The sequence below is a fragment of the Rhinolophus sinicus genome, chromosome 15 (genome assembly GCF_057876585.1).
Source record: "Rhinolophus sinicus isolate RSI-liver-muscle chromosome 15, RSI-T2T, whole genome shotgun sequence".
Classification (NCBI taxonomy): domain Eukaryota; kingdom Metazoa; phylum Chordata; class Mammalia; order Chiroptera; family Rhinolophidae; genus Rhinolophus; species Rhinolophus sinicus.
Window position 1 is genome coordinate 94,587,748 of NC_142515.1, and position 15,079 is coordinate 94,602,826.

A 15,079-nucleotide genomic window follows, 5' to 3' on the forward strand; every position below is an offset into this window, starting at 1 on the left:
GCTTCTCAGACCCTAACCCTGCTCCCCTACACCTTGCCTGGCAGACGGATTCCTCTCATCACACATGCAGATGTTTCTGATGGAGCTCGTTTGCCGTCGCCAGTGCTGATGAATCGTCCCTACCTGTAGGCCCCAGGTATCACCTACCTTCACACCCCGAGGTCCAGGATAGCCCAAAGGGCCTGCCGACCCTGGTAGACCCTGAGATGAAGATAAGATTAGTGCCATCCTGTTCTTCCCCCTTCCATGTCTTCAGTGCCCTCGGCTCTCTCCTCATTAGCCCCAGACTCCGGCCCTGCCTACCGACCCTCATCCCCAAACCAGCCTCTCTCTTGGTCACTTACCTGGGCCCCTTTCTCTCCTGTGGGGCCCTCATGGCCTGGGTGTCCCTGGGGGGAAAACATTCTAAGTTGTCAGAGACCTACATATACCATCCAAATTCCCAAACCCTCCCCTTTCTTCTTCCTCCTTCTTCCAGCTCCCAATTCTCACCGGAGGGCCATCAGAACCTGTGAGGCCTGGAATTCCTGGGTTTCCAGGGGGACCCTGAAAGATAATGAGGAGAAGGAGACAGAGCGTCTCAGAGCTGGTACTCCACCAGGAAGAGCCCTACTCAGACTAGCAGCTACAGCAAAGTTACACAACAAGCAGATCCCATGGGCCAGGACATCTACCCCCAGCTCTGCCCAGACTTTCTGTGTGACCCTGGCCAAGCCCGTCCTGTCTCTGAACCCCAGAAATCCTCCACCTCTGGGAGGGTTTACACAAGGAATGTTTAAACAGTGCGAGGGACACGTTGGGGTGGGGGCTCCCCAGCCACACTGCTTTCTTTAGACGTACCTCCCACCCATAGGTCCATCTGAAGAAGGGTGGGCCTTGGCAGGTATGAGGTGACCCCCTATGTCCTGCAAACAGTTAACAGGCCCAGAGGCAGGGACCTTGGCCCAGCTAAGCCAATCAGATTCTCTCCTAAAATTTATCTGATAAAAATTATGATCACATGGATTTGGGTAAAGAAACTATAAAGTGATAAGGAGCTGGGTGACTGAAATAATGACAAAGCAGCACAAAATCATGTAGAAATGAAAACTGGGGTAAGGACAGACTAAGATATGTGCAGAAAGAAGCCTGTCTGCAGGGGAGATGGAAACATGTGCAGAACAAAGCTGACACCATGGAACACCGGAGAAAGGGCTTTCCTGACCCATGAGTCTTGGTAATATTTTCTATGACTGGCTTCTGAGGGTTCCCCTGTATCCTGACAATACCGCTTTCTGTGATCTAGCTTTGATGGCTTTCAATTTCCCCCAAGCTACCCTTCCCTAACAATGACACTTTGTAACTCTGGGCTTGCTTAGGGAATGTTGCAATTTATCATTACCCAGGGCTAACAAAAGGGGCCCTGAGGGACGCTTTTCCTGCTAACAGAGTTGAAACAAGAAGACATTGTGGGGTGGGCAGATAGAACTATCACTCACCTTCTCCCCAGGAATGCCAATGGGTCCCTGGGGGCCAGGGAGACCCTGGGGACATAAAAAGAGAGAGAGAGAGAGAGAGAGAGAGCAAAGGAAGACATGAGAAAGGGGTGGTGAATGCTGTGGTTGAGGAGGCTGGGGGTGGTCTACGACCTTGGGTGACCATCACCACCCCACATTATTGGGAAAGATAGCTCAAACCTGAGACCCAGGATTTCCCTGCTGTCCTGGGGGGCCTGGTTCTCCTGGAGGACCCTGGGGAGAGAGCGGGGATTCTGTGAAGCTGGAAGGGGCTAAGGATTTGAGGTGTCAGTGAAGTCGAAATGGGGGGGGGGTCATGGAAGTACTTGCAGACAAGGACATGGATGGTCATGGGGTAGGAGTGTCAGAAGCACGTACCACATTTCCTTTGGCACCTGGAGCACCATCAATTCCAACTGCACCCTGGGGGAGGAGACGCTGTGAGACCAGGGCAGACACACGCACAGGAGCCTGTGTCTGAGACACTGCGAGGTACAGGTGGAAAGGTGAGTGGGCAGAGAAGAACTCAGGCAACAGGTGTGGACATGCAGAGGAGAACGGCGAGAAGACAGGCAGAGATGTGGAGAGACGTTGACATTCTCACCGGGAATCCCAGGGGCCCAGGGGAGCCTCTAGAGCCTATCAGTCCTCTGGGGCCCTGCAAGGAAGTAGGAACATCATTCCAGCATCACTGCTCGGAGGCCGCATGAGTCCTGACTTCTGTCCCTTGGACCAGGCAAGGGGTTCAGGGGTCCCTGGTACTCACCGGCTCCCCAGCCTGGCCAGTGGGCCCCGGAGGTCCCTTTGCTCCCTGTGGGAAAGCATCATCATTTGGGAAGGGGGGAGTACGACCCTCAGAGACCCACCTTCCCTCATGTGGGCAGCCCTTTCCAGGGGATCCCAGAGTCAGAGCATGTGGCAGGGTCTAGCTGACCGAGTACATGTGGTTTGATTCAGGTCCCTGACCCTACACCTGGACCTGCCATCCTAAATCTTCCCTCCTAACTCCTGTGCTCACCCCCAGCTCTCAGTCTGTCTCTCTGAGCCTCACAGGGGCCTCCTGTCCATCCAGGGCAGTCCGTCACCCCTCATTCTGTCTCCCGGATACTCTACTCCTCTCTGACTCTCATTCTGGCTTTCCAGCTTCCAAACTATCCTCTAACTCTCTTCCAAACTTACCTTCGCACCATCTTCTCCTGGGGGACCAGGCTGCCCAACGTGGCCAAAGTCACCCTGCAGTGAGGAACAGAAGGGAGCTCAGAATGGAAAGGTCAGGTGGAGACCAGTCCCCACGCCCCCCCCCAGGAAAGGAGACAGGGCATGAAGGGAGAGGACGCCCACGCAGGGCTAGAGACTCTGATAACGGGGGGTGGGGGGCGGTCGTGAATACCAGAAGGGCGCGTGGGCGTGGGGAGGGGCCTCACACACTCACCCTGTGGCCCTTCTCACCAGGCAGCCCTGGCAGCCCGTCAAAGCCCCGATCACCCTACACAAAGAGACACCTGCTGAGCCTTGAATCCCTGACCCTGACGGTCCCTCCAAGTCCCAGTCCTGGTCCCATCACCTACCTTAGGTCCCGTGTCCCCTGGGAGGCCCCGAGCCCCATCTGCTCCAGAGCGGCCCTGTGGGGGAGGTGACATCATCAAGATACTGACCACCATTCATGGAGCACCGTCCTCACGCGGAGTCTTGTGCTGGGGGCTTCTTTGTGTATGAATTGAACCTTCCACATATACCTCAAACCCATCCATCATTCTTTTTAGCCATTGCCCTTTCACTAACCCAAGTCACCATCATCACAGAACCCTCATCTTCAGTCTCCACGAACTGCCCTGCTGCACATTTCTCACGGCACCTCAAACTGTCTGGAACTACCTTGGCTGTCATCGGTCCCAATGAGCCAGGCTGCTCTTTTGCACATGCTGCTCCATCTACTTGGAACGCACTTCCTTGCCTGTTGCCTTAGATCTCAGCTCAAGCCCCATTCCCTCCGGCAAGTCCTCCCTGACTCTGTGACCTGGCCCGATTCTTTGGTCACATACTCAGGGGAGCTTCCATTCTCTGTCCTCTGCTCTTATCCCACCAATGACACCAGCAGACCCTGTGGCACAAAGCCGAGGCTCCTGTTCGGTATTGAGTGATGGATAAGGGCTGACCTGAGAACCTACGAGTCACTCACCATCTTGCCCTCTCGGCCAGGGGGCCCGACAGGTCCCTGAAGGCCTCGGGGACCCTGGAAGCAAAAGAAAAGGGGGGTGTAAAGAAGAACAAGGAGGAGGAAGGACTGATTTAAATCATTCCCTAGGAAGGGCGGTAATTGCGAGCATATCCCCAGCCCCTTGGTCATTTTCCACAACTAGCACTTTACCCCATAGCCCTGGGGGAAGACCCTTCCCATGCAATCCTGTCCCCACCTCCACCAGTCTCACCTGTGGCCCCATGTCTCCCATCTCTCCTTTCAGACCTGGATATCCAGGAAGACCCTTGGAAGAAGAGATGGGGTAACGCGATTAGAGTAGGTCCCCCTCTCCACTGATGGATCTCCCTCCTCCATGACGCCTCCTTACTCACCACAGGGCCTGGGCGCCCAGTGAGCCCCACCGGGCCAGGGGGGCCTTTCATAGAGAGCTGGAAAGACAGAGGGCGACAGAGCCTCAGGGCTCCCACGAGGCCCCCAACACCCCCCCAAAGGAACCTTCAGAAGACAAATACTTGTCTGTGTCCTGATGAGCCCTTTGTGATCCCTCATCTCCCGATGTCCTCCCACAGCCCCCTGCCGGGTCCGATTGTCCTCCACGAACCTGAGCCTGTTGCAGCACTGCCTGAGCCTGGGCCTGCTGGAAGGAGACTGGGGGTCCTTTGAAGGAGCCACTTGCAAACTGGAACTAGGAGACAACTGGTAGTGAGGGGAGCCCCAAAGAGAGGCTCCCCCCCACAAGGCTGTGCCCCCGTCTTCTTCTTACCGGCATCATGATCACAGTGCCTGGGAGGCCCCGGATCCCATCAATGCCAGGGATTCCTGGGAGGCCAGCAGGGCCCTGAGAGAGAGAGAAACAGAGAGGCAGGGGGGCACAGAGAGATGGAGGTCAGAGAGGTGAAGGAGGAGAGGGAAGAAAGACAGAGAGAGGCAGAGACAGAGAAATGGAAAGAGGGAGGCGAGGAGACAAAGATGAGGCAGAGACAGAGAGATGGAGGCAGGGAGAGAGAGTCATAAAAAGTGGCAGAGACCGAGACAGAGAGAGAGACCGACAGACGAGAGATAAAGAAACAGAGACACAGATACATAGGGAGAAAAACAGAGATGAAAGACATTCAGAGACAGAGACAGACAGAGGGAGAAAAGCAGGAGACAGGCGCCCAGCGACAGAAGGGGAGCCAGAGTGACAATTCACCAATGGGGACAAAGACGAGCAGGATGGGTCAGTGCCAGCTCCAGGATGGTATAGACATTCCTACTCCCAACCTCAGCTCCGCAGCCTGAACCCTCACTCCCCAGAAGGATATGCCCTGGAGGAGTCTCTTACCAGTAGACCAGGGTCCCCAGGGAATCCTGGGGGTCCAGGAGGGCCTGAGGGTCCAACCACCCCCTGTTGAGGACAGAGGAATGGAGGTCATGAGAAGGGCAAGGCTTGAGCCAGGCTGGCTTCTGGCCCACTCTTGACCCTGATCCCATGCTGACCTCCCCACCCACCACTGAGCCATTCCTGGTCCCCTAATACTATGCTGACCCACATCAAACCCCTCTGTACCCCAATTCCTATTTTGACTCATCCTTTAAGCCTCAAATGTCCAATAGTCTTCAAACGACCTGGCAATATTACAACTCAATGCCTCATCCCAGGGGCTTAAACACCCCAACTGGAAAAGAAAAACAGGAAGAGGGAAATGCAGCCATGACTCACTCGGGCTCCTGGGGCTCCTGGAGGTCCCTCAAACTGCTGTCCCTGAAGGAGAAATAAGTGTGACCCCCATTCTAGCCCAGATCCCAGTACTTCCTCCCAGCCCAGGCCCCTCACCTGTTCAATCATTGCGGGTTCTCCTTTTTCCCCCTTCTCCCCAGCGCCCTGGGATGACAGTGGAGAGAAAAGAGACATGAGCCCCGAAACTGAGACACAGAACTGCCAGTTAACTGATCTCACACTCATCTCACACACACACACACACGCACTTAAAGTCCATCCTTTGAGCTGCCTTTGCTGTCCTTTCTTCAACCAATAAGTTTTGAGCAGCTCAGCTTCCAGCTGCAGCCTGGCCATGCTGTGTCAAGGTAAACAGCACCAACTCTAGGGTGCTATTGGGCAACTTATGCAGCTTCTCGGGGTGTATATGTGATTGTATATGTCCCATGAAAATATGAATAAGTTACAACAATGTTTGGCACATAACAGGCACTCAGGTAAGTTAGTTAGAATTCTTCCCCTCATCCCCGCTCCAACGCCAAGGTTACAACCTGGGCTCCGTTTTCTATCTGCATTATTTTCCAAAGCAATTTCACCTAATTCCTTGGCCAAAGATAGCATCTCTCTGTTGATGAATTCCAAGTCTGTACCGCCAGCCTAGACCATGTTCCTTGAACTCTTCTAACCAATCACCCACTTAACATCTCCATTTGGATGCCAAGCAGGGGTGGCCAATTTAGCACATCCAAATGAGACGCCTGACACTTTCCACACCCTCCTCCCTCAGACTTCCCCATCTTACTCCATGGTCCCATCAGGCATCGACCCAGTCATCCTTTGTATCTTTCTTCACCTGCACCAGCAAGACCAAAATGGTGCATGGCCCAAATCTGTCCACTTTTCTCTACCCCCATCTCCACTGCCCTCATCCGGGTCACCACCCTCTCTGTTGCAGAGACTCCCGGTTTCCTGGCTGCCACTCTGGCTCCCCCTACAGGCCATATGCTGTTCAGCAGCCAGAGGAGTTTTTAAAACTCCAGATCCCGTTCCATCTCCCATGTGGCTTCTCATCGGGCTTAGACTACAAGTCGAATGAATCATACTACCCACAGAATCGTCTATTAGCACAATGCCTGTCACATTAGCACAGTGTCTATCCATAAATATTTATCAACTGCACTGGGGGTGGGAAGGCGTTCTAGGCAAAATAAAAAGAAGGCGAAAGAGAGAGAGAGAGAGAGAGAGAGAGAGAGAGAGAGAGAGAGAGAGAGAGAGAAAGAAAGAATGTAGCCATGTGTGGCTCCAGGCAGGAGGCCCTCCCCCTACTCAGCCACCCAGACTCACAGGAAAGATCTGGAACTGAGCCCGCGATGACTGTTCTGCTGCTCGGAAGTCAGGGCCCATGGTGGGGCCACCTCCTTCCTCATCCTCTATGGCTAACTCGGTCTCCAGGGTTCCCAGTTCGATTCCACTGCCTGGGTCCAGCCCCTTCCGAGAACATCGGGACAGACCAGTTTGCCCCCGACCTCCTCGCTGTCTGCCAGCGCCACTGCCCAGGGCCCTTCCCTTCCAGCCCCATCCATTTCCCACCAACCTCTAGGACAGTGACATTGCGATCAATAGTCACAGTAGTGGTGATGACCAAGGCTGTGGGAGGTGATGACCAAGGCGGAGGCAGAGTCGGAGCTGGTGTCTCTGTTTTGGGGGTGTCAGGGGAGGTCTGGAGAAGGGACGAGGGAGTATCAGGTCTGGGGTCAGGCCAATCAAGACAAAAGGGAGGCAAAAGAGGAGCGAGGCCCTTCACCCCAGCACCCAGTCTGGGGAAGGGGATGTAGAAGGAGTCCCAAAACACAGCAGAATGATGTGGGGAGGGGGCTGGCCCCTAGAAGCAAAGCTGTGCCGGCTGCACCAGGACAACCAGCAGGGCACCCTCTTGTATGGAGGAGGAGGGGGGCTGGGAGGCCTGGACGGCAGCGTGGGGCTGGCTCCAGAGCCCAGTGGTCAGGTTCAAGGTCCAGCACTCAGGGCCAGGCTCCCGGAAGCCTATCCCACATGTCCTCTCCCAAAGCAGAGCTCAGCGGTCAGCCAGCCAGGCCACAGTCAGAGGGAGTGGTAGCTCCTCCTGGCCTGGACAGCTGCAGAGGAACTGGGTCAAGAGCACAAAGAAGGCAGTGGGGATCCAGGTGAGGGGCTGGGATGGGAAAGGAGAGGGGTAGGCTGCTCCTGCTGTCCTTGCTCTGTGTCTGAAATAAAAACCTCTTTCTCCCACTGATACTGAGAGCAAATGTAATGCAACCAGTGACCCCACCTAACCAAGGAACCCAGCCAATGGCCTTCACTAGCGACCCCTCCCCAGTGACGCACCAACAAATGACCCCCATCTGTGACCCCTGAGTCGTGATCTTTACTAAGAGACCTAACCAATGACCCCCAACAAATAACCCCCATCATTGGCCCCCCACCAGTTATTCCTATAACCAGTGACCTGTCAGTGGCCCCCCAATTAGTGACTCGATCAATGACTCCAACCAGTTACTCTCCCATTCAGTGATCTCCACAACCAATGACCCCAAATGGTGACACCCCCACAATAAGCACTGACTAGTGATGCCCCAACTAATAAGCCCCATCAGTGACCCCTAATCAATGATTCCCCCAACCAGGGATTTTCCAACAATAAATAATGAGCCCAAATAGTGCTTCCCAAACAATGAACCCCCCAACACCAAACAGTGATTCCACTAGCCGATGACCCATCAGTGACTTCCCAAATAATATGAACCCCAGAAAGTCACTCCTCCAACTAGGCCTTCCAATCAGTGATCTCCCACGGATGACCTGCTCAAGTAATGACCCCCAACAATGACCCCCACCCATGAACCCCAAACTAGTGATACCAATAACACCAACAGTGGCCTCTATCAATGTCCGGCAACAGTGACCCCAATAGGAAACCCCCAAACATTGAGGTCAATCAGTATCTCCCTACAGTGACCCCTCCCAACCCCGACCAGCAATCTCTATCAGGGAGGTCAAATCGTGCCCTCCAGTTCCAATTAATGACTCCCCAATAACCCCACCAATGACCCCAAACAGTCAACCCCAAGCAATGATACACTAACTAATCATTCACCCCAGCTGCCCTTAAGCAGCCCCCCTCATCAGGAGCCCTCTAATAATAAGGTACTCCTCTGGGTGTGTCCCCTCCCTCTGGAACCCCAGAACTGGAGGTTGGGGGACAGAGGTGCAAGAGCTCAGAAGACAGGACCAGCCCCGCTGCCCGCCCCCCAGTCATCAGTCAGCTAAGAGAAGTCAAAGGTCAGGGATTGGAGACTAGAAGCAGAGACCTTGAATGAGGTGACAGTGGTCAGTGGGGATCAGAGACCAGAAGTCAGACAGTCAAAGAGCAGAGGTGAGATCCCACAGGTCACTTACCTGGTTCTCCAGAGAGCCAAGAGATGGAGCCACCATCAAAGCCTCCTTGTTCTTCTTCTTCCTGCCCTTCCCCTTACGACCTCGCCCTTTTTTCTTCCCTTTTCCTTTCCCCTTCCGTCGAGGGGGAGGGGATTCTGGCTCACCCTGGGGGACCTGGGATGAGTACCCCAATCAGTCCCAGAGGCCCTCAGTGGAGGCCCCATCACTCAGATCACCTGGGACCGTGCTGGCACATGATCCATGGGCCCTGCATTTTGAAGCCAGGGCTTACCCAGCCTTGTGAGCATGGGTCAAGGTCAATCATATGATCTGAGGCCAAGGGTCATTCAGTTATGTGACCTGAGGTCAAGGTCACTCATGCCTATCTATGATCTGTTCGAGGGCAGGGGTCACTCAGCCCCATGGATGAGGATCAGAGTGTCTTTATTCCTGAGGCCTGGAGCCGGGGATGACAGCCTGTGACGTCAGGACAAGCGTCTCACTCACCCCTGCAGGTGTAGGGTCCAGGTGGTCACAGCCAGGAAGATACTGGTCGCAGGCCTGGAAGGCAGCCTGAGGGTCTGGACTTATCATCAGCTCCTGAATATCTCCCTGGAGAGAGAGTGGGGGTCAGGGGAGGGGGCCACAGGCTGACTCCGACCCCCATTCTGAACACTGAGGCTTGGTGTTTCTCCACCCAGAGTACCCTAAGTATAAGGAGAGGGGGGTCCCACCACAGCCCCCGCGATCACTCTGTCCCTCAAAACAGAGAAAGAAGATTCTATCAGGGTCACAGCAAATCACAACCACAAACCACACCCCACAACATCCGTTCCATCAGAGGCATATTTGTTCCTTCACTCGCAGGCACACAGTGACACCTACTGTGTGCCAGGTGCCCTCCAAGGCACTGCGGAGAAGGAGCAGAACAAGATGGAGGAGGTCACTGGCCTCCTGGAGGTGACATGCACCACAATCACACACAGCAGTCACCAGCCACAGTCACCACACCAAAAACACACCTGTCACACAGCCATACTACATGCCTTGCCAGCACCCACCAGCACAACGGCCCTGCGTCCTATCACACACAACAGGTGAGGTCACGCATCACAATCTCATCCTCCCACCACAAGCCAAGTACATGCCGTCACAAATCGTTTCGTGGCTCTATAATCTCACAGTCACACACCGCAAAGAAGCACGATGGGGCACGGGGCCCCTCCTCTCCGGGTGCTAGGTGGGAGCTGGACATCTCCCTTCTCCAATCTCTTCTCCAGATCAGGCTGTGGATAAAACTTGCTCCTGCCTTCTGCCTCAGTTTCCCCTATCACTGAAGCCCTACCTCAAAAGTCTCCTCCCCCAGGTCCTGGGTCCCCAGCACAGTGAGTCCAGCTGTACTGATGAATCGAGGCCCATGGCCCAATGTGGGGGGCTGAGGTTCACAGTCCGCCACCAGGGTCACCGTGCCGCCATCCACACTGACTGCCATACGATGCCACCTGCAGGGAAACTGCCTCAGTGGGCGTGCTTCTCACCCCACCCTTCCTTAGACACCCCCCCCCACTCTCCCTATACTTACCTGCCATCCATGAGGTTGACCTGCTGGGGGAGGGGGCGGAATGGGTCACCTAGGAGGCGCAGAGCTGGCCCCAGCGCCAGGCCCAGCTGCCGGGCACCAAGTTCATCATAAATGGATAAAAGGACAGACTGATTGGCTGGCTGTCCCCGCAGAGTGATGAGCACGGAGAAGTTCTCAGGAAAGAGTCCCTCTGATGGGGGGACAAAGGTAGAGGGCAGCTCAGATGACCTGGCAAAGACCTGTGCCCCTGGGACGACTGCCCCAGCCCCTCCTGCCCTGACTCACCTGGAAAGAGCTTCCATGTGGGGACGCCTAGTGTGCTGGCCTTGCCCACCCTGAATGCCCGGTCACCTTCTGGGGCCCTCTGGGGGCAGAGGCCAGGCCCCTCAGGGACGCCAGCCTGGCCCCCCCTCATGCCCAGCACCTTCAGCACGTCCACAGTATCTGCAGAAAGAAGCCAGGGTACAGGGCAGTTAGAACAAGGCCGGGACTCCACATGAGTGGCTCAGGTTTGGGAACTCAGCCCCCACACTGTGTTTGTGGGTCGGGGTAAAGAAGCAGATCTGGGACCTGCACCCCCTCCCTTTATTACCCCACAGCTCTTCCGGCCTCATTAGCCTGTTGACTCCTGTTTTGTTGGGGGTTTTGGGGTTTTTTTGTTTTTTTGTTTTTTCCTCTTGGTTTTGGTGAGAAAAAAAAAAAAAACACTGACCTAGTTCTGGGATGAATCAAAGCTTCCTGGCCTGAGCCCCAGAGCCAGACTGTCCCCCTCTCTGTACTCCCCCGCACCAGCTCCCTGGGGCTGCTTCCCCGGCCTGAAGCCCCCTTGCCAAGGGAAACCCACTTGGAGAGGAGGGGCTCCTTGTACATTCTCCCCCACGTCCTTTCTTTGACCACCACCTCCTCTGAACTGCTTCCTTTGACCATCATCACCAGCGACCTCCTCCCTCTGACCGCCACCTCCTCTGACTTCTCCTTCTGACTTCCTCCTTGACCACCTTCACCCATAACCTCTTCCCTTCCACCACGGCCACTTCAGATCTCTTCTGCTGACTACTCTTTCTCTGACCATCCCCACTGACTTCTCTGTCCTCCGTCCCCTCTGACCTCCTTCCTTGGCCTGACCCTAACCTCCTCCCTCGTACTCGCCACTCTCTGATCTCCCTCCTCTCACTTCTCTGACTCCCTCCTCTGGCCTTCTCCCTCTGCCTACCCCAGTCTCCGCTATCTGACCTGCGACCTCCTCATCATCTCCCTCTCTGACTTCCTCCTTAAGACCCCCTTTCTCTGACAACCTCCTAACTGCCTCCCTCTGACCCTCTCCCTCTCATCCCAGCAAATGAGGGGAGTGGTCTGGCCCAACGAGATCCTAAGCCAGGCTCTCCTACCAGCCCCACCCCACGCAGCCCAGCCAGGGCTAAGTGGAACCACATGGCTTGGGCAGGAATGGGTGGGGCTGCCCTGGGTCCACAGCCCCTGCCTGATCGCCCCTCCCCCCCAGCAAACTGTCCCACTGACCCCTGACCCAACCTCTCGGCAGGAGCCAGATTCTGTCAAATCTGCCCATGACCTCACCCTGGGGGTGGCTCTGCTGATCTCACCGTTGGGATCCAGGGGAGGGGGCTAGACTAGGGGGAGATAGAGGTTTGGATGAGGGACCGCCAACCCAGCTCCTGGGTCAGACTCCTCCTTCTCTAGACCCCACAGAGCCCTATTCCAGCCTCAGCTCTCTTGCCCCCAAGCTCATTCTGCTTTCTTTCTTCTCTCCCCCTCCCCACCCTCTCTCTGTCCCACTTTCTGTCTAGTTTCTCTCTCTCTCTCTCTCTCTCTCTCTCTCTCTGTCTCTCTCTCTGTTCCTCTCCCTCTCTCCTTCCCTCCCATCCCTCCCTCCCTCTCTGTATTCATTTGTTCTCCCATCTGTCTCTCTCTGCATATCTTTCTCAGTGCCTATCTCTCTGTATCTCTGTGTGTGGACTACTCTCCCCATGTCAGTCTCTCTCTCTCCAGGTGCCCCCACAACCCTGCTGCCATCACCAGCCCCATCTCTAATTGCTTGTTCTGTGGCTGGGCTGTCATTAAGAGGTATTTGGGTCACAGCCCCCTAGGGTAAGCTCTGGGCTCCCAGGCTCTGCTGACCACAAGGGTCACTTCCCCATGGACTGACCATCCCAGCTGCTCTCTCTCCAGGCGAGGGCCCAGGGGAAGGCTGAGATTCATGACCCTACTCAGCGTGGCTCTCCCAGGCTCTCCTCTCTCCCAGACCCCAGTCTCTACGCAGTGGGAAAGGGTCTCGCCTCGAGCAACTGTTCATTCACACTTAAAGAGTCCTTCCCAGCATCTAATCCAAATGTCTCCTGTTTCAATCTTGTGTGCCTTCTGCAATGACCTTTCAGAAACTGACTTCCTTTTCTTTTCATGGCTGGCTTCTTGACAAGGAGACACACAAGAGGCATTGAGTCCTGCCTGCAAAAATCAGGGGGTGAGAGTCTGTCAAGGACTTTCCCCCAGTCTCTCCCTTGTGAGGTTGAGCGGGATCTGGGTTGTGGAGGCAGGCAGGCAGGGACCAGGGTGCAACATGGCTGGGATTCCTTCAGAAGTGTAAGGGAGCATAGGTGTGAGTGCCTGTGCAAATGTGTATATGTAATACCATGCACGTGCATGACACTGTGCATGTGTGTGACTCTATCTGGACCAGGGAATGGCTGAATGTGTGATCTGTGGTGTGTCAATAAGTGTGAGTATTTGGCCTATGATGGAAAGAGTAGGTTTGACTTGTGGCTGTGTGTTCGCGTGAGTCAGCGTTCTGGCAGTGAAGTCACGCAGGTAAGTCTGCGATTGTAATAGTTCAGACTGGAGATGGGGGAGTGGTTATATGTGAGAGTGTGGCCAAGTCGGCGAGTGGGTGACTTGTTGTGCATGTCACTGTGTTGTTCGGATGCCAGTGGAAGCATGTGTGAGAGTTTGAAAGCGTAGGAGGGTGACAAAAGCCATGACCGTGTGGCGGGTGGTTGATGGGATTGCCTGGGCGTGGGCACCGGTGTTTAACATTCCTGGTGTCCCAGAGGGCTTGTATTCCGAATGATTGCCTGAGATTGCACGGCTGTGTGGATGTGTGAGCGTGAGAATGGGGCACAGGCCAATGTGGGGTTATCCACGGAAGCAGGCACCTCCCTGGACTTCAGAGACAGTGAGAAAACGGTGTGAATGTTGTGTGTGTGTGTGTGTGTGTGTGTGTGTGTGTGTGTGTGTGTTGGGGGCTGAGTTCACCTTACGGAGGGACTTCCGATAGGGCCTGGCCTGGGGTCTCTCAGGCCAAAGACATCTCCATCACTACTTCAGGGACCATGACCTTCCCAAACCCTGGGTGCCCCGCACCCGGCACCCTGCGGGCGGGGCGCTGCGTCCAGCCAGATCCGCGCAGCTGGGCGTGCGTCAGCGCTGACTCACCCATCCAGGGGCCCCCCGGGACCCCTGGGGGGGAGGTGCCTGAGAAATTCCTCCGAAAAACACCCAAAGCTCGCTCAGCTTCAGGGAACAACTTCCACTCCAGCCCCCGCCAGCGCTCCGCCCCGCCCCGCCCTGCGCCCCGCCTTGCTTCGCCCCTCACCAAGGCCCTCCGGAGGCCCTGTCCATGGTGCTGATTCCGGCTCTGGGGAGCTAGGGGTGGGGGGAGGGTAAAGGGTGGGGACTGAGGAAGTGGGCGCGCGCCAATTGGGGCAGAGGAGGAAAAGGGAAAGTGGGGTAAAGCCTCTTGGGGACACGCAATGCAAAGCCTAAACCCCGATTAACCCCCTCCCATACTTGTCCCACTCACCATCACCCTCAGAAACATCCACTCGTGTCTTCATTGACAGTTATTTACACACCCCAAATCACCACCGCACCCCTCACTGGGTCACCCAGACACACACAGTCATAACGCATAACACACACACGATTATTCTCAAAATCCGCCTCCACCGCACACGGACACACTTGCACACCCACAACTGACAATCACACACTCACCCAGGGGTCACCCGTCACCCATACATATACAATCATCGTCAACTCTCACACTCAAGAATACACACAATTTCACTCCAAATGGTCAGACACACATTGCTACACACACACACACACACACACACACACACAAATTGCATTAATTCCCACGCACCCACCACTAAACACGATTACACGTTTCCCCGCCTCCCAGCTGTCACACCCACAAATTGCCCAGAGTCGGACACTCGCACACGGTAGCCACGCGCAATGCGCATGCCCCCCATTCCGGACTCCACCCCGTATTTTGGGACCTCGTTGGATCCTGCACTCCGGGTCCTATCTCTTCCCTCCCGGCTCACCGGCCCTTGTCCGGGGCAGAAGCTGCAGCCAGGCCAGGAGCAGGCAGAGGCCGGCCCACGGCTGGCCCATTCCGGCCGGGCCCACACGCAAGGCGGAGGGGCGTCTGCGGGGCGCGGCAACCGGCTGGGTGTACGCGCTCTCGGCGGCCGGCTTCACTCGGGATCAGCAGGAGACTGCTCGAGACCCCGCCCTGGCGTCGCCCTGCGATCCAGCGCCTGGCCAGGCGGGACTCGCGGGAAGGGGGATGGCTGACAGCTGGTGGGGGAAGTTGGGAAAGTTTGTGTTGAGCGCTGATTGGTCAGATAGGGGTGGAGCCCTGGGCGGGGAGCTGGGCCCTACTT

The 15,079-nt window shown here is 55.7% G+C and overlaps 1 protein-coding gene across 5 annotated transcripts in view; it reads right to left on the reverse strand.

Moving 5' to 3' along the window:
- The window catches only part of COL5A3 (collagen type V alpha 3 chain), a 74,621-nt gene that overhangs the window by 21,152 nt on the left and 38,390 nt on the right, over nucleotides 1–15,079 (reverse strand). Inside the window, exons 2-28 of one of the 5 annotated variants that reach the window (XM_074338208.2) lie at nucleotides 14,738–14,993; nucleotides 10,677–10,835; nucleotides 10,392–10,581; nucleotides 10,155–10,311; nucleotides 9,317–9,421; nucleotides 8,831–8,983; nucleotides 6,990–7,115; nucleotides 6,740–6,883; nucleotides 5,513–5,560; nucleotides 5,399–5,440; nucleotides 5,021–5,083; nucleotides 4,460–4,534; nucleotides 4,298–4,381; nucleotides 4,068–4,124; nucleotides 3,926–3,979; nucleotides 3,676–3,729; nucleotides 3,065–3,118; nucleotides 2,929–2,982; nucleotides 2,676–2,729; nucleotides 2,263–2,307; nucleotides 2,101–2,154; nucleotides 1,875–1,919; nucleotides 1,677–1,730; nucleotides 1,479–1,523; nucleotides 493–546; nucleotides 345–389; nucleotides 148–201 (exon numbers count right to left, since the gene is read on the reverse strand). In XM_074338208.2, coding sequence (XP_074194309.2) covers nucleotides 148–201; nucleotides 345–389; nucleotides 493–546; nucleotides 1,479–1,523; nucleotides 1,677–1,730; nucleotides 1,875–1,919; nucleotides 2,101–2,154; nucleotides 2,263–2,307; nucleotides 2,676–2,729; nucleotides 2,929–2,982; nucleotides 3,065–3,118; nucleotides 3,676–3,729; nucleotides 3,926–3,979; nucleotides 4,068–4,124; nucleotides 4,298–4,381; nucleotides 4,460–4,534; nucleotides 5,021–5,083; nucleotides 5,399–5,440; nucleotides 5,513–5,560; nucleotides 6,740–6,883; nucleotides 6,990–7,115; nucleotides 8,831–8,983; nucleotides 9,317–9,421; nucleotides 10,155–10,311; nucleotides 10,392–10,581; nucleotides 10,677–10,835; nucleotides 14,738–14,807 — 2,139 coding nt within the window. In that variant the 5' untranslated portion in view covers nucleotides 14,808–14,993. Of the gene's footprint in view, nucleotides 1–147; nucleotides 202–344; nucleotides 390–492; nucleotides 547–1,478; nucleotides 1,524–1,676; nucleotides 1,731–1,874; nucleotides 1,920–2,100; nucleotides 2,155–2,262; nucleotides 2,308–2,675; nucleotides 2,730–2,928; nucleotides 2,983–3,064; nucleotides 3,119–3,675; nucleotides 3,730–3,925; nucleotides 3,980–4,067; nucleotides 4,125–4,297; nucleotides 4,382–4,459; nucleotides 4,535–5,020; nucleotides 5,084–5,398; nucleotides 5,561–6,739; nucleotides 6,887–6,989; nucleotides 7,116–8,830; nucleotides 8,984–9,316; nucleotides 9,422–10,154; nucleotides 10,312–10,391; nucleotides 10,582–10,676; nucleotides 10,836–14,737; nucleotides 14,994–15,079 lie in introns of all 5 variants that reach the window. The other 4 variants (XM_088792483.1, XM_074338206.2, XM_074338207.2 and 1 more) reach the window with 4 other exon arrangements.